This window comes from Gekko japonicus, unplaced genomic scaffold, assembly GCF_001447785.1.
Source record: "Gekko japonicus isolate JY-2015 unplaced genomic scaffold, Gekko_japonicus_V1.1 scaffold2628, whole genome shotgun sequence".
Classification (NCBI taxonomy): domain Eukaryota; kingdom Metazoa; phylum Chordata; class Lepidosauria; order Squamata; family Gekkonidae; genus Gekko; species Gekko japonicus.
This window is the reverse complement of record NW_015174353.1, coordinates 181,909-201,580: the sequence shown is the minus strand read 5'-3', so window position 1 is coordinate 201,580 and position 19,672 is coordinate 181,909. Positions and strand designations below refer to the sequence as shown.

At 44.5% G+C, this 19,672-nt stretch overlaps 1 protein-coding gene across 1 annotated transcript in view; it reads right to left on the bottom strand.

Moving 5' to 3' along the window:
* The window catches only part of TMEM241 (transmembrane protein 241), a gene marked incomplete at its 3' end in the record, with an annotated part of 64,588 nt that overhangs the window by 39,448 nt on the left and 5,468 nt on the right, over positions 1 to 19,672 (bottom strand). The window contains exons 3-7 of the mRNA XM_015424323.1: positions 18,693 to 18,770; positions 13,191 to 13,272; positions 5,713 to 5,790; positions 4,070 to 4,095; positions 3,044 to 3,095 (exon numbers count right to left, since the gene is read on the bottom strand). Of these exons, the coding sequence (XP_015279809.1) occupies positions 3,044 to 3,095; positions 4,070 to 4,095; positions 5,713 to 5,790; positions 13,191 to 13,272; positions 18,693 to 18,770 (316 nt within the window). The remainder of the gene's footprint in view (positions 1 to 3,043; positions 3,096 to 4,069; positions 4,096 to 5,712; positions 5,791 to 13,190; positions 13,273 to 18,692; positions 18,771 to 19,672) is intronic.

Below are 19,672 nucleotides of genomic sequence, written 5' to 3'. Positions count from 1 at the left end.
TCCACCTCACCATCCACCCCTTCCACCACAAATACCTACGCTTCGCAATTGGTCAACAGCATTACCAATATGCAGCCCTACCGTTCAGCCTTTCAAGCGCCCCAAGAGTCTTCACAAAGACTATGATTGTGGTGGCGGCCTTCCTCCGTCTCAAGGGAATCTCCATCTACCTGTACATCGACGATTGGCTCTTGGTAGCATCCTCCAAGGACACTCTGGTCTCAAACATCAACGAGACAATGGTACTCTTGGAAAACCTGGGCCTGCAAGTCAATCTGTAAAAGTCTCAACTTCAACCGGTCTAGAAAATACAGTACATCGGTGCTCTACTGGATTACCTGCCACAAGACAGAGCGGCAGACACCATCCACCTAGCCACCGTCGTCCGTACCCAACCTTCAGTCACGGCCTTCCAGATACAGAGGCTACTCGGTCTTATGGCCACAACTACGTCGGTCCTGGTCTTCGCAAAACTAAAAATGCGTCACCTACAACTGAAGAATGCACATACCCCCTCCCAATATACGAGAGTCTTTACTTTGGTGGACTGTCCCTTCCAATCTTTTCCAGGGAGCACCCTTCCATCCTCAGTCACCCCAAATCACCCTAACAATGGATGCTTCCCTGACGGGCTGGGGTGCCCACACGATGGGCCTTTGTGTTGGAGGCAAATGGGATGCGCAGAAGAGGAAGTGGCACTGAAACTGCTGGTAATACCGTATGCTGTCACCAGCTTCCTACCTATGATCAAAGGGAAATGTGTCACGGTCCTCACGGCAACACTACTGCACTCAGTTATGTCAACAAGCAAGGGGGCACTGTCTCCCTATGCCTCTGCAACCTTTCCATCCAGTTGTGGAACCTTTGTATCACCAACAACGTTTTCCTCATAGCTACACACATCCCTGGACACATGAACGTGCAGGCAGACCATCTGAGTCGAGCAGGACTCAGCCTTCACGAGTGGGAGATGAAACCAACCTACCTCCTCCCACTCTTCTGCAGGTGGGGAGTTCTCCAAGTCGATGTTTTTGCCACCAGAGCCAACAAAAAATGTCCTTTGTTCTGCAGTCGAGGTGGAAGGGATCCACAATCTCTAGGAGACGGTCTCCTCTATCCATCATCCACAGGCCTTCTTTACCTGTTCCCTCCACTTCCCCTGCTTCTGAGAGTGGTTCGCAAAATCATCAGAGACGGAGCGGACTGCATCTTAATAACCCCATGGTGGCCGAGGCAACCATGGTTCTTGACCGTCCTCGAGTTGTCAGCAGGGGTCTACCATCAATTCCCTCTGGCACAGGACCTCCTCTTCCTGTCCGACTCTCCTCTCCTGTGCCATGACATGCCACGGATGAAGTTGACTGCCTGGAGAATACCGTCAACACCTTTTCCACCCACATAGCGAACATTTTATTAAACACAAGAAAGCCTACTACACGGAAGTCCTTCCATTACAAATGGCAAAGGTTCTGTTCCTCCTTGGGTGACGATGCCCCTCGAGCCACCTCCATGGGGCTCGAGAAAGTTTTCCAATTCCTCCTGTCCCTCGCTGACTCGGGACTCTCTCACTCCTCGTTAAGAGTTTATTTGGCCGCACTTTCGGCCTACCATGTTCAAGTTGACGGGTGCACACTGTTTTCACATCCGCTTTCAAAACGTTTTTAAAAAAGTTTATTGCATCTCTACCCTCCTGTAGAAACTCCTGTCGTTCCCTGGGACCTTCCTCTAGTTCTTCGTCAGCTCACGAGGAAAACCTTTGAGCCACTCGCAACTTGTGACATGAAATTCCTGTCGTGGAAGACGGCCTTTCTGCGAGGTGAGTTGGAGAAATACTGGCTTTCAGACATGACACTCCTTGTCATTTTTGCCAGATGGCGTCCGCCTTGTACCTGACATCTCGTTCCTGCCAAAGGTAGAATTTCACCTACAGGCAGAGGTCTTCCTCCCGGATTTCTTCCCTGCTCTGACATCCCCAGAGGAAAGGCAGTTACACACTTCGGACACGAAACGTGCGCTTCTGTTCTACCTAAACAGAACCTGCCCAATGAGACGTGACTGTCAACTGTTCGTCTCCTATGCACCAGCAAGGCTGGGAACGCGCATCACGGCTCAGCGTTTATCAAGGTGGATTGTAGGTCTCATCCACCTCTGCTACCTTATCGCTAAGCAGCCATTGCCTGGCCCTATCAAGGCTCATTCAACCCGAGCTGTTGCAGCCTCAACTGCCTTCCTCCAGGGAGTTCCCCTAATGGACATTTGCAGAGCCGCTACGTGGGCTACGCCTAATGCATTCATAAGGCCCTACACCCTAGATGTCCGAAATAACTCTCGTACCAACATGGGACGTCACATCTTATCCTCGGCTTCGCAGTTAATGACCTGCCAGCACCCTCCTCCAGGTAGGCCACTGCTCGCTAATCTCCCATGGGTGTGAAGCACAGAGACCACGTTGAAGATAAACAGGTTGCTTACCTGCAACTGGTGATCTTCGAGTGGTCATCTGTGCATTCACACCACCCGCCCTCCTTCCCCGCTGCTGTCAGCTTCTACATTTTTCATAGGGGTTGATTTGCGGCGGTTTGAAGGAACTAGTGGGATGTCCACGTCCACCCCTCTGGGCATGCGTGGTGGGGTTCCTGCGCATGCCTGAGGTCTGGGCGCGAAAATCCATTAAGAGCTTGCTACAATGCCGATCAATCCAGCGCAGGCGCACTGTATCCCATGGGTGTGAATGCACAGATGACCACTCGAAGATCACCAGTTGCAGGTAAGCAACCTGTTTTTTCTTAATCACTCCATGCATGCATGACTGACTTCATTTTAATAAATGCAGGCTCAGATACTCTCTTGAATTTTTTCTTCTCTTCATCGCTTCCTTCAATTTTTCCTTCTCAATAGAAAACAATGATCAAGGGAAAAGACTTGTTCCACACCTTTTGGTGAATTTTATCAGGCTACAATTGCAAGGTTACTTTCAAGGCCTGACATATGAATGGGCCTTTTCATAGCAAGGTTGGAGTTTGTTCTGAAATAACCTACCTACCTGTGGGTCACAGAAAGGAAGGCACCCTGCTGCTACCAGAAGGATCAGCACTCTGTGCGGAAAAAAATCCATGAGACTGCAGTTCAGAGCCATGTATTTCAGAGGAATGATACATTTCCATTTCACATGTTGGCAGAGAACAGTCAGGGTCAAAGACATAAGAGGTTGACACATTATTGAAATGCTCCCTAGGTAAAGAGCTACAAAAGACATGCATTATTGATCTTCCCCCACTTTCTTACAACATCACCACCTGCTTTTGTTGTTCTCCTTTCTATTCCAACAGCTCCACTCCCACCCAATGTCAACTGCCACAGTTTATTCCAGAGTTGGGGAACATACTTACTAGGTTGCAGTCACACGGACCAGAAAAAGGGGGAGGGGTGAGGCTGTTTCCTCCAGAGGAATTTGACCCACAATTGCATGATCACACCTCCCTTTGAAGCTGCGGGTGCAGTCTGTCAGTGTGTGATCAGACGCAACTGCGGGTGAGTCGGGGGTTTTTTGTGCCGGTTTTTCCCCATGCACTTAACCAAGGGATCGATGAATCACACCTCTGCACCGAGGACTCCCTATGGAGTTTGTGATGATGCGCATACTGCGAAGTGGGGGGAACAACGGCACAGAGTCGGGATGGCCTGATCAGACCATCCTGACACCATGAGAGCACCCTGGAGCGATCAGACATGGGAAAGTCCGTCCATGGCCCGTGGCAACCCGTTTACTACTAGATTTTCTCCAGTGCCTGTTTACTCCGCTTCTGCGGCGGAGCAGAATGGGTTGCCGACGGCTGCACGGCACTTCCCAGATGCTGTTGTCTGATTTTACCCTTTAAATCCGCCCAGCATTCGCACCTATGGTGGGTCTAATTGTGCGTATGATCGCAGTCCTAGACTCCTTTAATGCCAGGATGTGAGAAGAAACTGGGACAGGCAAGCAGGCCTAGCACAAATACTCGTTATAGGAAGCCAGACTCCCAGCAGGATTCCTTGAGCATACACCTTTCAGAAATGTTAAGGAACTTACCTACTGATTTTTAGCAGAGAGATTTGCTGCAAAAAAGGAAAATAAATTGCAATAAAGATGCCAGAAGGACAAACAGACCTAACTGAAAGAAAACTAAATTATTATTTATACATCTATACTAAGTTGATTTAAAATGTTCCAAACAAGGCTCATATTATTGTGGTACAAGTAGAAAAATAGGGAACTCACCTTGAAATAGTTTCTATGTTGTGCCCTGGTCTAAAATGCAAGGTATTTAAATGTAATTTAAAAATTGTATAGCTTTCCTACTTTGCTTCTCTCAAGGAACATCCAGGCAATTTCTCAGGACCCAACAAAACCCATGAATGGATTCATGGTTTTCATTTGTAATGACAGTCAGGGTAGGGAGGATAAGAACATTTCAGAACTGTTGTATAGCGAAAGGGGGATAAACCTCACACACACCACACATACCATTTTCCAAGCAAACAGCCCCCCAGAGCTGCTATGTACCCCAATGTAGGAATAATAAAAATTGCATTAAAACATTGAGCAGCTTTCTAAACGTCTTATATAACAGTTCTTAGGCAATCTATACATCTACCTCAGTGGGGCAAACAGCAGCTCCAGAGGGCCATTTGAGGAGAGGAGAGCATCATGAGGGGAGGGTTAAACTTTCCCGAGTGCCACAGCCCCAATATGAGTCAGGATCCCTGCAGCTGCCACGTTCCAATTATTATCTAGTAGACTCTAATTTGACCCTCAATTTAGTGTTTCTGCATAGATGGCAAGTCCTTTCAAGAAAGCTAAGATAGCCCATGCTCAGTGCAGGGAACCAAAATCATGATAAACTTCCTTGTGTACTGGGACAGTGAGCTACATACATCCTACTGATATGCATGCCCACCATTTTGTGTGAATCAGCGTTAGTATACAGAAATTCACACACTGTTCATGCACACTAAAGCTGAAAATATACATGTTGCGCTATTCACACAAAATGATGAACACACTATCACAGCGATCATGTGTGGTGTACTCTCCTGGTATGCAAAGTGGGAATGCCCAAAGGGGAACATATATACACATCTATTCATTTATTCATCAATTTAGTGTTTCTGCATAGATGGCAAGTCCTTTCAAGAAAGCTAAGATAGCCCATGCTCAGTGCAGGGAACCAAAATCATGATAAACTTCCTTGTGTACTGGGACAGTGAGCTACACACAGGGGTCATTTCGTAGAAAAAGAGCTAGGGGGACTCAAGGGGGGAACATATATACACATATATACACATCTATTCATTTATTCAGAAAATGTCTATACTGCCTCTTCAGAGAACCTGCTCAAGGCAGCTTACAAAATAGAACATAGTAAAAACATAAAACATTAAAAGTTATTAAAATCCCAGTATTGAAAACCAGCCAGAGCATTAAAATGGCATAAAAACACTGGGCATCTTTTAAAAAAAATCTCAGAAAATAGTTCTCAGGCTAAAAAACAGACAATAAAATGTTAACATAGCTCCTGAATTAAAAGCCTAATAGCCATACTTTTTGAAAATGCATGTCTGAAAATAATCCAGAAAATGAATTAGCTGGTAATCTGTGAAAGCACAGCGGACTGCTTACAAAACCCTTTCAGAGGCTGCTGCTTACATTCCAGGAAATTAGCTTCACTGTACCTCTTTCTGCACAAACTTCTCGATTCCACAGGTAATAACTTCTGCAGCATTGTGTAAAGTAAGAAAGATAGGAATTGGCTGCCAGGGAAGAAAATGTGACCAACAAGATTAGCACCGCATATTTGCTGAAGTATGCTGCACATTTTTCTTTCTGTGCTAATACTAGAAAGCAGGCATTTCCAAACATACCAAAGAGGCTGTGGTTCCATTTATCTTATGAATAGCTGACACAGGATTGGAGACATGACATTTGTTGGCGCAAAGTATGTGCTCTGTCACAGAAACACGAGTGCCTAGAGCTATCCCTAGAAGCAGCAATAAAAGTGATATAGCCTAACAATGAAATGCGTATCACTGGAACTACAAAATTTATGAAGCTATTTCTCCTCCTGTATTTGCCACTGGAATCTTTCTCAGTAGGATCATAGGTTTTCTGGACACTCCCCACATATAACATCAGAGAAAGAAAAATACATTTAGAATGTAAGAAGGCAAATCTTTCTAGCCAATTGTAAAATACACCTACTACTGATTAGAATGGCCCAATTTTGTTTTAATATTGAGCCTATTCTTACATGTCACTTGAATATAATAACGCTCTAAAACCCCAAAGGCATACAAGTTTATCTTTAATCTATATGATAAAATCCCACAATGTTCCCTAGATTCAAGTCCAGTAGCATCTCAAGAGACCAACAAGATTTTCTAGGTATCTGCTTTTGACAGATACCATCAGATACTGGACTCAGATGTAGCTGTTCTACTGTAGAACAACATGGCTACCCTCTGAACATTTTTCCTACTACGGGTAACAGTAGTATGTTACAAGTGTCAGAGTCCTGCAGCAATCAGTTCTCAACAACATTCCTTCAAGAGGTTTATGTTTATTGAGTACAGTAAAGGCAGATCTTCTGAGCATATATTCATTGTCAGAACTAAAAGCAAGCATGAGCAGGCTAGTGATGTACAGGAATCAAAAGGGTCAGTGGGTGGTTGGGGGCCAATCAGGCGTCATGCAAAAGCCCGCCTAAGCTAACAGGTAAGCATTCCCAGGGAGAAGGAGAAACAAGGTACCAAGCTCACCAACTCAGACTAACGGGCAATAAGGATGCAGGGAGAAGTGAAACTAAACATTCCTGAGAAACAGACAGAGGCAATTTATCCAGTGTTCAGCACATACACACCCCAGTCCATGGCAGCTGCAGAGCTGACAACAAGCTTTGCGTTTACAGCCGCCAAATTGTTCATGAAGAGTGTTAGGACTGGATGCAGAAACAGCTGCACTCGGGTGACTAACTGGACTGGGACAGTGCCACCACCTTGGTTCAAGATGCTGTGCCAGTACAGCAGGGGATACTGACACTAGAGCTGCAGCAGCAACATATCCATTATACGGGTAAAGTGGCCAGAAAGAGAATGCAGCATTAATTGGCAGGACCCTGGGTGGCTCCCTAGTGCCTTTTATGAATATTACTAGTTTTAAAGGGGTTTTGGTTAACAAGCAACATCACAAAATAAATATGCCCTACTGACACAGCCCAACCCTACTCATCCTTATTCCCTGCTTGGTTTAATAGGACTTATTTCCAAATAAGCATACACAGACTTACTGCTTTCATCTACCCTAAGATTCTGCTTAGCTTTTAGTTGAGCTAAGCAGATTTAAAGGTCTGCAATGCCCATATGTCATAGAAAAGAAAGACAAACAGGACAAAAACTACACCACTGGGCAGGGAAAGTGTCTCTTTCTGATTTAAAATGAAATGTGACTTAACACATAATATATTAAAACTGAATCATGACTATCTATAAAACATTTCATTAAAGACTGCTTTTCTATTTTAAAAATCTGATTTTGGAGGTTAAGCATTATAAATAGCATAGGCCCCGGTCACACGGTAACGTTGCTGCGGGAGAGGCACGGGAGTCCCGCGGATTTTCAAGGCGCGATCTCACCCCAACATCTGGGAAGCGCAGTGCTCCCGTGGTGAACCCGTGGCTCCCCGCCGAAGGTGCAGAGATTAAAAACTAGTACCTGTGAGGTACTAGTTTCCTGAAACCGTGGGCCAAGGGCGGGCGTCTGATCGCGTTCCCAGTGGACTTACGTGGCATCCGGTGCCCGCTGCTGTTCGTCTCCGCAGGTTGCGCAACAGCGCCCAACAGCGCATGCGCACAAAGAGTGATTGCTAGTGCGATCGCGCGGCGCGGCTTCTGTGCTGCGCTGCAGGATACCCGTCTGATCGTCATTTCCCCCGACCCACAGGACCTCGACTGGGATGTGTACTCAGGCAGCCGCACGTTAGTTTCCTCTGGGGCAATTAGTCACGCTTCCCCCCCCCGCGATATCCGGCCCGTGTGACCGTGTGATAGTAAGTCATGTATTCTTGTGCGCTTTCTGCTAAACCCAGAGGCTAGCAAGTCATCACAGGGGTGAGCGGGCGATGCCATCCTGTATATCACCAGAATCATCCATAATGCTCATATAGGAGATCTGGTACTCCTTTTGATGCCTTCAAACTACCAGAGCTCTGGAATGTATTCAGGCTGGATCCCACAGAGCTATTTGCTAGTAGTGGAACTTTCCTCAAGCACACAGAATCTTCTGCCAGTGATAGGGTGCGGTCAGACGGCGTGCCGGAGCAGTTTAAATTGCTCCGGTTCCAATCGGATTGTATTTGATCTGGGACAAGCACGGTCACATTACCCTCTCTCGCAGCACAGTACATGCGTCACACAGCAGCATGCGTCAGCGGTTTTTATTTTTTTATTTTTCACAGTTTGTGCATGCGCAGAACAAATTATCCCAAAAAGAATGCCCTGAAGCGAGGACTTCCCTTGAAACTTTTACAGCGAAACTGGCCTCCGTGAGGTCCTGGACTCGTCTAAAGCCTAAGACTAGGCACCATTTTTTAATTTGTTTTATTAACGCCGGGGCGAAACTTCGCCCAAGTACATTTTGCCGACACACACCAAAAAAATGGCGGCCGAAAAGCGGAAGCCTCGGGCTTCCGATCGGAAGTAGCTCTACACTGGTGGAGGCGCGATCACACAGCAGGAAAATGCGGCTAGACCCGGAGCACCAGGAAAACACCACTTGGGGACCTGGTAGAAGAATACTCCAATTTAAAGGGTGTTTGAGCCGGTTGGCAACGGCTAGGGACGGGAGGCAGATGTTGGCTGTGTGATCGCGCATAAGTAGTCCGTTTCTAACTGGCATGTATACCGGCTCAAATGGCCCGTCTGAACCCACCCATAGAAGCATTTCTGTCAATGGAAGGATCCTTGCATTAACAGAAGGCATCATCATTACCTGTGTGGTGTGGTAGGATACAATCTGCTGAAACCATATTTTGCTCAGCTATTATCAGGCTTTGCTTCTGACAGATTCTGGGCACTGAATATATATTAAACTATTTGTATTTACAATTGTATTAGGCCTGAACTACACATTACATTTAGACCTGTAATCATTTTAAGACCTTTTGTTGTCTCTTTCTAATACAATTTGTTGGTGCTGCTTTTGGAGAGGGAAAATGGTGCAGGCATAGATAAGATTTCCCCCCTCTGCTATTTTCTTGCTGAAAAACAACATCCCTGAGTTGTTTGACTCCTGCTGTTAAAAAAATTGTAGGGAGGCAGTTTTCATTGGGAAACATCAGAGCTTTTTTCCTGGGGGAATGTGCCAGAGCAGAGTTCCAGAACCTCTTTGACAAAATTATTTTTAAAATGTTTAAAAATTTACGAGTTTTTAGTATACAGACTGAAAACTTCATTTCCCTCTTGAGAGTTCCGACACCTCTTTAAAAAAACAAAACACCTGGGAAACATCAATAGAAGAAAAAGCCTCCTCCCCTTCCCCACACCATTCTCCCATTCCAAGAGGGTTACGAATGCCTTAAGAAATTACTGAACATTTGGGGGAGGGGCCTAGGGAGGACAGAGTCTGGGGATAGGAAGAACTCAACAGGGATGTGAAGCCATAGTGGCCACTTCCACACTTTCACTGTTGTTATTTTTCCCTATTGCTTTGGGTCCCTTGGGTGTCCACCCCCCCTTTTCCACGCGTGTTTTGCTCCCTCTGGGTATACTAGAGAAAGCAAAACACATTGGGGGGAAACACCTTGAGGCAATAGGGACAAATGAGTGACAAAAACGAAAGTGCGGAAGTGACCTCACTCTGATGCTGTCATTTCCTCCAGGGAAACTGTTCTGGGTAGTCTGAATATCAGCTGTAATTCTAGGAGAACTCTAGGCCCAATCCTGAGATTGGTAACCCTTCCCACCAAAAACAAGCCCCCGCGGTTGCACCTGGAAAAGAAAAGAAAATCTTTAAAAATGATCACAGAACTCAACGCAATGTGTAGTTCTGCCCTTGTTCTCATTTTCCCTATAGAATATGAACGTAAGAAGGAACATATTAGTAGGCCTTAAATTATTTTGATCTAAAAACACAGTAACTATGTAAGGCTCTTCTGAAACACTTAAGAACTTGCAAGAAACCGTGTTAAGCAAGCAGTTGAACAAGGCACACAGTCAGAAGCTGTCAACCAATTTTCTAAAAAACAAAGAACAATTCCTAGTTCTACCACTGGGCAGTTTGCCACTTCTGCTGCTGAGTGAGAAAGTTTTTTAAAAACCTCTTCTAATATGGGCCTCTTGAGGTACAGAACAATAATAGGAAACACTACAAATAATGCTATCCAAAGAAAGCTGACACCAGAATTTACATTCTTCCTTTTCTGTAGCCAAGTTTACACACATATATACATATGCACCCCTGTCCCCTCCCTTATCCCTATTGGCTTTTAGAGCCAAGAGAAATGTGTTCTGCTGCCAACAATGGCTCCAGAATGCCCAGCTCAGCTAACCTTCACCAGATGTTTATTGTCTCTGATGATATTTTTCAGTGGTTTTGGTCTTTACTAAAGGAAGCTCAATACCTTAGGCCAGCCAGCATAAGCACGTTCCCATCACCCCCATTCCAACAGCTTTCCAATGCATCCCTAAGTTAGAGCTAGAAATTCTCCCTTCAATTCCAGCTTTAGATTCTTAGAAGGAGAAACGGGAAATTGGATATATGCATCTATGATGATCAAACACACAAAATGTTCCATGGACCTAAGTCATTCATACCCTTGAGGTCCTGTTTAAAAGTAAGTGACCTGAAAGAGACTATCTAGTGAGCTAAGCAGGCATTTGAACCCAGCTCATTCAGTGCACATCATTATTTGGCTTCCATGTTTACACCCACCCCTAGTTATTTACAGAATAATGCCTTTGTCTTGGGTCACAAATGTAGGCTTCTTTCATGCATATTGGATAATACACTCTCGTCTCGATGCACTACAGCAATTGTTTGCAACTGGATATCTCTGTGTGAAACAGGAAAATCCAGCTGCAAACAATTGCTATAGTACATTAAGAGTGCATTATCCAATGTGTGTGAAAGCAATCTTACTTTCTACTTAAATAAATAATAAACAAACAAAACCCAAACTCCACCATCAGGATAATGAAATTCTTCTTAATCAAGTGTTACTTGATGGAAGCAGCAATAACCAATTCAGTGCTCATCTAGGAATTATATTTTCGTGACCTTATGTACCAATGCCCTGTGTGACATAATGCAGCATATACAGATTCACAGCTCCGCTGAAGCTAGATCACACAGGCAAAAGTTGGAGCTGGAGAAAAGAAAGTTTGGGATATAAATCAACGGCACATGAACTAATGTCCCCTGTTCACTCTCAGTGGATCTGTGATGCTGATATTCTAATTCCCAAGGTAACTGGAAGGAGAGAAAAGGAACAAACACTGGCTGCACACTGTTCCACCACTATTATTTTCATTTTAGAACTTGTAAAGAAATAAACAATGAACTCTGTTTGGGCTAAGCAAGGTTAGATCCAGAAGTTTAGCCCTGTAAATCACGATCTCTTTCATTTACCAGATTTATCTCATACACAAGCAGAGAAGTAGGTGGTTTCCACATGGGAACAGGCTCGTGTGCAGGGGTCATTTCGTAGAAAAAGAGCTAGGGGAACTCATTAGCATAACGCAAGGAAGCCCTGCGAAGGCCCTCCCTGGCCCCAGGCAGGCAGGGGTGGGGAGAGGCAGGGAGGAAGCAACTTACCCTCCCTCTTCTCCTGCCTCCTCCTGGCTGAATGAGGGCCGGAAGCAGGGGGCGGGGCTTTATCATGTGCCCCGCCCCCGGTACCTCACCCGGGGGAACAGCATTCCCCCGCGTTCCCCCCTGAAATGACCTCTGCTCGTGTGGTTTCCCAGTTGCTAGTGCACAGTGGCAAAGAGGCTTCCAGATGGCCAGTCCCCCCACAGGATCCCTGCCTCTTTCCCCTGGCAGTGGCCATCCCCTCCCACTGGGGACTTTTCTTTGTTCTTTTTTTAAATCAGTGATTTCATATCATTATAAACCTTTAAAGCACTAAATATAACAAGTTCTCTGGATTGTCAACTTTTGTTTTTTAAAAAAGTAGGTCTCTAGTCCTTTTTGGTACAGAGATATAAGGAGAAAGGCACATCTCAACAATGTCAGGGAATAGATTTACCTTTAAAAAAAATGAAATCTAAGAATTCAGAGAACCTGTTACAAATATTGTTAAACCAGTATATAAATATAACAATATTCAATTCCTTTATAACAAAACTGAAAAATCCTCAGTGGAGAGGTATGGCCACTGCCAGGGGACTAGGGCAGGAAACTTCTGGGAAACCTGCAATGGGGCCATTGGGCTGTATCGGCAGTCACATCAGCAGGGGGAAACCTCACAAGCCTGAGCCTGTGTGAAAACCACCTTACAGATCACATGCAAGCTTAGAAGAATGATTGCCAATATTCCTGCCAGCCAGAACCCAAATATAGCTCAGCAGAAACAAAGAAAGTGCTCAGCTTATGTGCAAATAGCCCCGGTCTCCTGCAAAAATAAAAACGCAAACCCTCATAACATTTAGGCTGGACCCTGAAGTCCTTTCTCAGTGGAGGCACAGGAGATCTTATGACAGAACATTGGAAGATAACACTTTTCTGTCTTTCCTGTTTGTTGGAATGATCACAGAATCTATCAAAGACTATCTGTGGTACTTTAGAAATACAATTATTAGTCTTCAGAAGATGCCTTATACTGAGTCAAACCATTTAGTTCTTCTGTGCTTCGACTTACCTAAAAATCTCTGAGTGTCATTATTCATAACAAACTATATGATGTGATGCAAAATGCAGGAGGCGTCTAAGGGGCAAGAAATTCAGCTCCAAGACAGTGTTAACCCAAGATGTCTTAGCACCCAACACAGAAAATCCAAGTTTTTACGGGAGCCACCTCTACCTTGAAAATGCCTAGAATTCACACAAATTCAGTGTCTTACAAAGGAAAGATCTTCATCCTAGTATATTATTTGCAGTGAAACATTAGATTTGTAACAGGAAACAAACACATGTGAGATTTCACTTGCATACATCTTACCAATCTGGATAGTGCCCTGGAACCTGAGTAAATATTGCCCACAAAAAGTGCTGAAGCTGGAAGCCATGAGATTACTTCAGCCCTGTAAAAAAATCAATGGAGCATGCAATCATAATTTTACCAGGCTCTGGTTATACATGGATGACTGAAACAGCCACGGCTGCTTCACCCACCCCATTCATCCTGTATTTCCCTCTGCGCTATCACATTGGTCAGGCATGAGCACAGAGAAAGTTGCGAGCTTTGCAAGATGCACATCTCAGAACTAAGGCAGAAATCATGCAGAGTTCTGCAATTGGGGCTCCTAAGCACTTTTCTTTTTAAAAGAGCTGGGGGGTAGGCCCTGATTCCGACTGAGATTGCAATATGAAGGGAAGGAAATTATCCCCCCACTCCATGCCATCTTCCAGACTTCGATCAGAAACACAGAACTGCTATATGCCCCACAGATGGCTTGTGTGTTTGGCCCAACAAGACGAACAGCAGAGATGTAGAGCTGTTTCAGGATGGGAAAATGGCATGAGGGGAGATGGTTACATGCCTCTCCCCCCCCACCCCCGCATCATGATCCTGATCTCAGCCAGAGACTAGCAAGCCTGTTATTTACATATCTAAGTTATAAGAACAGAAAGGCCAATGTCACATCTGAGCTGGCCCTTACTCTTACCAGTACTGTACTACAAATATGTTTACTATCAGTGGTTATTTGGTTACATAAATTTTCAAAAACTGTAAGTTTTGAATGTCCAGGAATATATCCAATGCCCTAGCTACTTTACCTCCTCAGGGAGGTTATGGCAATTATATGTCTGTAAAGATGTTTAGCTGCGGTGGCTCAAGTGGTTAAGACGCTGAACTGCAGGCTGTGGAAGGTCAGTAGTTCAGCAGTTCAAGACCCGAGTTGCCGCATGATGGAGTGAGCTCCCGTCTCTATTTCCAGCTCCTGCCAACCCAGCAGTTCAAAAGCAAGAAATTTCAACTAGATAAATAGGTACCACTTTGGTGGGAAGGTAACAGTGTCCCGTGCGCCTTGGTGTTTAGACATGCCGGCCACATGATCACGGAAATGTCTTCGGACAGCGCTGGCTCTTCGGCTTTGAAACGGAGATGAGCATCGCAACCCTAGAGTCGGACTCGATTGGCTTTCAAGCAAGGGAACCTTAACCTTTAAAGATGTTTTTAAAGTAGGGATGAAAGTAAGCTGGTGTGGGCCAGTATGGCACAAGAAAGTAGCCAAAGTATTACCTACCATCTTCTGCCCCCTCTTCCCAAGAGAAATATTACTGGCAAGAAATGCAAATTACTTTCACCTCCACTTAAAATATAATATTGTGGTTTCTCAAAAAAGAACATTGTGATGTATTGTGATGATGTATTGTGATTTATATTACTATAATCAGCCATTGCAACAAAACGAAGATGAAAAATATCCATGCCTGATAACAGACACACATATCATTTCTCATAACATCTTGACCTTGGTTTGCTGAGCACCTGATAAACAATTCAGAAAATTACAAAATATACAGGAATTTCTTTTGACTTCTTGTTTACACTGTAAGCCAAAGTGGATGTTTATTTTTGTATGCCATAATAACACTTTTGAGGACACTGATCTTAATGGAAACTTGTCTGCATCAAATTGACAATGACTGTGATTATACTGCTGGTGACCTCAAATAAAAGTTGCCTGCTTAAGACAAGCAATACCACTTCAGCTGCAGCAGCTGTATAAAAATAAAGTCCTACTGCTTAAGAACAAGATATCAATATGGTAAACAGAGATCCCTGACCACAATGTGAAGCTTGAGGAATCTCAGAAATGCTTGCCTCTCCAATGTGGTCATACAAAATGCAATGGGAAAGGCCAGAAGTGTTCCCATGATGTGAATACAGAATTCCATCCTGCCAAGAGGGATTTTTTCCAGGGCTGGAAAAGAATGTCTGACGCTTCAGGAAATGCTTCAGCAGCAGTCAACAGTCTTGTATGCCAATCCATACAATGGTCAGGCAGAGAGTCTTCTGTAATGACTGCTCCTAAATTCCTGTGCAGGGCTAGTTCTGGGACCAAGTCAGGCACATGATTGCTTGGGGAGGGGCAGCAAGGAGGGTGCTGAGGCACTGCAAGGGTTCGGTACCTTCTCAGTCACTGGCCGTGCAGGGAGCATTGGGCAAGGCTTCTTGGACTCAGCCAGCAGTGGCACAGAAGGAGGCAACCGGGTGTACATTCCTTGGGGCAACAAAATACCTTGAACCAGCCCTATTCCTCTGGTGTATTCTTTGGCACACAAAGAAGAGAAAATGCCATATTACCAGAGAGTAGGGATAAGTGCAATAGTTTGTGCCTGCGAGGCATGCCTATATTACAAATCTCAACCGGATTAACTATTATCTCTTCCTCGAAACAAATTTTGCAGATTTCTGTTCTGCAAAGGTGTTAAAAGATCTCGGCGGGGAGGATCTCAGCATCAACATAAAGCTTTGAGTAAGGTCCTAACTACTAAATTGATTTAAAACCAGAGGTCATTTCGGGGGGGATTGCAGTTCCCACGGGTGAGGTACGGGGGGCGGGGCACACGACGAAGTCCCGCCCCCTGTTTCTGGCCGCCCCGCTTCCGGCCCTCATTCAGTCAGGAGGAGGCAGGAGAAGAGGGAGGGTAAGTTGCTTCCTCCCTGCCTCTCCCCACCCCTGCCTGCCTGGGGCCAGGGAGGGCCTTCGCGGGGCTTCCTTGCACTTCTGCCGGCCTTGCAGGTCCACCGACGGGCCCCTCATGGGGCTCGGCAGTGGAGCTGCAAGGCCAGCGCCGGCGGCCGGGATCGTTGGGGGCGGGGTGTGTGGCCTTATGACACACTTCCGGTGATGTCAGGGGGTGTGGCCTTATGATACACTTCCGGTGATGTCAGGGGGTGTGGCATATGCTAATGAGTTATGCTAATGAGTTCCCCTAGCTCTTTTTCTACGAAAAGACCCCTGTTTAAAACCAATTTAAGGTTATTGACCAGATTATCTGAAGCCTTATCTGTTTACTGTGAGGAAGAATAACGAAAAGGTTACTGGAAAAGAATCTGGGAGGGAACTGTGTTTATGAGAATTTCTTGGCCTTTGCCACTAGGTAATGCTATCAATTTGACTTCTATTGACCCTTTGCCTACAGTATCACTGAAATTATTCTCAATATTTTAAACAGAATAAACTACTCCAGTTTTCTTCTGCTTTTGGCCATCTGAGGGATCCTTTTATCCTACTAGTTTAGTTATTTATAGTTCACCTTTCTCACTGAGACTCATGATGAATTACACAGTGTAAGTTAACACAATCAAGAGGATGGAACATCCAGTAAACAATGCAATAGGATTTGATGCAGACATCTGAAACCAAGCAGGAATCTGAAACAGAGCTGGAAGAAAACAAAAGCATTAACATGACACATTCGGTCTCTGTTATAGGGATAGTTTTTATGCTGTTCAATGACTAGTTTTTAAATAATGTGATGCAGTTGTAATTGTAAGCCACCACAAGTAGGACTCTGAAGAGGCAGCATGGAAATATACTAAATAAATACATCTCCTCAGGGATTGTCAGCCTCAACATACATGTGTACACCCCCGAATGTGCATACATACCCACACTGTGCAATCCTAAAACACAGTTACACCCTTCTAAGTTCACTGAAGTGAATGGGTTTAGGATTCCATTGGCAGTCACTGCCTGATTCTTAGATGGTGTTGGCAGTGGCATAAAGTGTGATTTACCAGGTTTGTGGTGAACAAGCTGTAATCCTTCTTCTTGCTAACGGATCCAGCTGCAGTCAACTATGGTTTCATAACCTCCCATTTCAATTAATGCAACATACTCTATGCACAGCTCCCTTTGAAGATATTTCCGAAGCTACAGCCAAAGAAAAAAAATCCAGCCCACTTACTGGATGGGGTGGGAAACAGAGAGCATATTGTTCCTGTTCTGACCTCACAGCATTGGCTGCCTATTCGTTTCCAAGCCCAGTTCAAAATGCTTGATCTTTAAAGCCCTGGTGGTCTGAGAGCAGGTCCTCCCATATGCTCCTCCCCATTCCCTTAGCTCTACGAAGGATGCTTTGCTTCCTATCATTTACTCAGGTGAGCTCCGCAAGAACGGACTCCATGCTATGTTAGTTTTGCTTAGACTGACATCTAGTGGAGTGAAGTTACAAAAGAAAATCATGACTACCACAGCCATAATATAACACCATTTTAAACTGTATTTATCTAAAACTATGTTAGCGAGCTGTGCTTTTGTCACTACAAAACATCATTTTGGGGCTGCATTCGTTTTACTAATATACCCATACGCACGTTACTTTTTTTTTTATACATGCAACCACTTGTTACCCTATGAATAAAATCACTGTATTGATGCTAATGTGCATGGAATTCTTGAAGCACAGATGTCTTATACCATAGTTGGGTGATTTAGCACTGCTGTAGACAAAATTAACTCGGGGGGAGCATTTTTTCATTACATATTTTAGAAAATAACGTTGCATATTTGTAAGACCAGGGAACATTTGTACTGTTAAGGATGGGATGCCTTTCACTCCCATTCTGCAGTCATTCCACTGGATGCCCATCAGTTACCAGGCCCAATTCAAGGTACTGACTATCACATGCCATGCCCTTCATGGCCTTGATTCCTCACATCCACAGAACTTCCTCTCTCCCTAACACTTTGCCACAACATCTTTGCTCATCTCAGTCGGGCCTTCTGCAGGTGTCACCCTACAAACAGGCAAAATCCATAACCGCCTGTACTCATGAATTCCCTGTTATGACCCCCACCTTATGAAATGTTCTGCCTGATGAGGTCAGGAAGACTCCCACTCCCTTGGCTTTCACAAACTATGCGTAACAGAATTATTCCAGAGGGCTTTTTGCATTGCAATATGACGATGCTCTAATCTAATGTAATGCTTCAGAAAGTTGCACTGGTAAAGGAATGGGGACTGTGGCCTATACTGCTGTATTACTACCTATCACTGTAAATATGCTGCAACGATGTATTTTTTACACCAATTTAGCATGTCGTGTTTACATTCTTATGCTTTGTTTCAGCTCCGGTTTCAAATTTCTTAAGTCCAAATCCTATTGCACTGTTAATTTGATGTCCCATCCTGTTGATCGTGTTCGTCTTACACTATATAATCCACCTTGAGTCTCAGTGAGAAAGGTGGACTGTAAATATTGGGGAAAAAATGTTCTAAGCTGTTGGAATTTTTCCATCAATTTATTCATTCTCTACAAAATATCCAGATCTAATTTTTATTAAGTGTTCACTCCAGTTACGACAGGCATACAAAAAACTGGTTATTTCATTTTTCTTCCAAAATGTAAGCTTCGTAGATATTCCAGCAATAGTGACAGATTGGGGAGCCAAATATCAGTGATGAAATTAATTCATATACCACCAGCGAGTAATCAAAATAACACAGCACACTCCAAATAAATTGTGTTGCAATCCCACTGTACCTTGAACTGCTGTTCATCTCCACCCAGCCCCACTTCCAGGAAATGTGCAGCAGAAGTCCACCAACTAGTGCCTGCCATCTGTAATTGCAAAAAAGATTTTTAAAAACAATATGCCCAAAATGCTGGGCATTCTGTGTTCAGTTTCCAAGAATTCTTTTCAAGCAAGCATTTGGAGCCCCAGTGCAGACTAGGACCACAGCTCAAGGGTCAGGGTGATTGTTTAAGCCTCCCTCCCAACCACTGTTTTCCCAACCTGAAAGGGGTCCCACAGTGGAGTAAATATACAGAATGTATCAAGAGATATTTGCATGAGCACACTGAGTTTCCTCATACTGAATCAGACCATTGGCCCGTCAAGCCCAGTATTGTCTGCTCTGACTGACAGAGGCCTTCTAGGGTCTTAGGTAAAGGTCTTTCACATCACCTGCTACCAGATCCTTTAAAGCGGAGATGCTGGGGATTGAACCTGGGACCTCCTGCATGCCAAGCAGACGCACTCCTCTGAGCCACAGAGTCACCCCCGTAAAGGGACATGTACAAATAGGCTTTTCCGCACACTCTACTTACTCCTGATTTTCTTGGCAGTCAATCCACAAGCAGTGGAATCAGTTTGAGCATGGTTCTTCCATTTCTTTTCTTCCATATGTGTCTTAAACAATTAGTATTTTCAAGGGAGGGTGCTGTGTCGTTGGTGGCATCACAGTACCTCCCTTTTTAATTTTTTTGTGCATGCTTACACTGCTATACTGACATAGTGTTGCAGTGATCGTTTAAGCAAGTCCTCTGAATTCCCAGCTTCCATTTTTTTTAAAGTAAGTCTCGAGCTGCTTCCCTTGCAGATATGCCTTTTTCATATCTCTGTGAGGAAAGGCACTAGAGACTTTCTTTAAGGAAAGCTGGGAATTAAGGGAACCTGCTTAAACTATCACTACAACAAGATGGGTTGCCACGTTGGTCTGTCTGTAGCAGTAGAAAAGAGC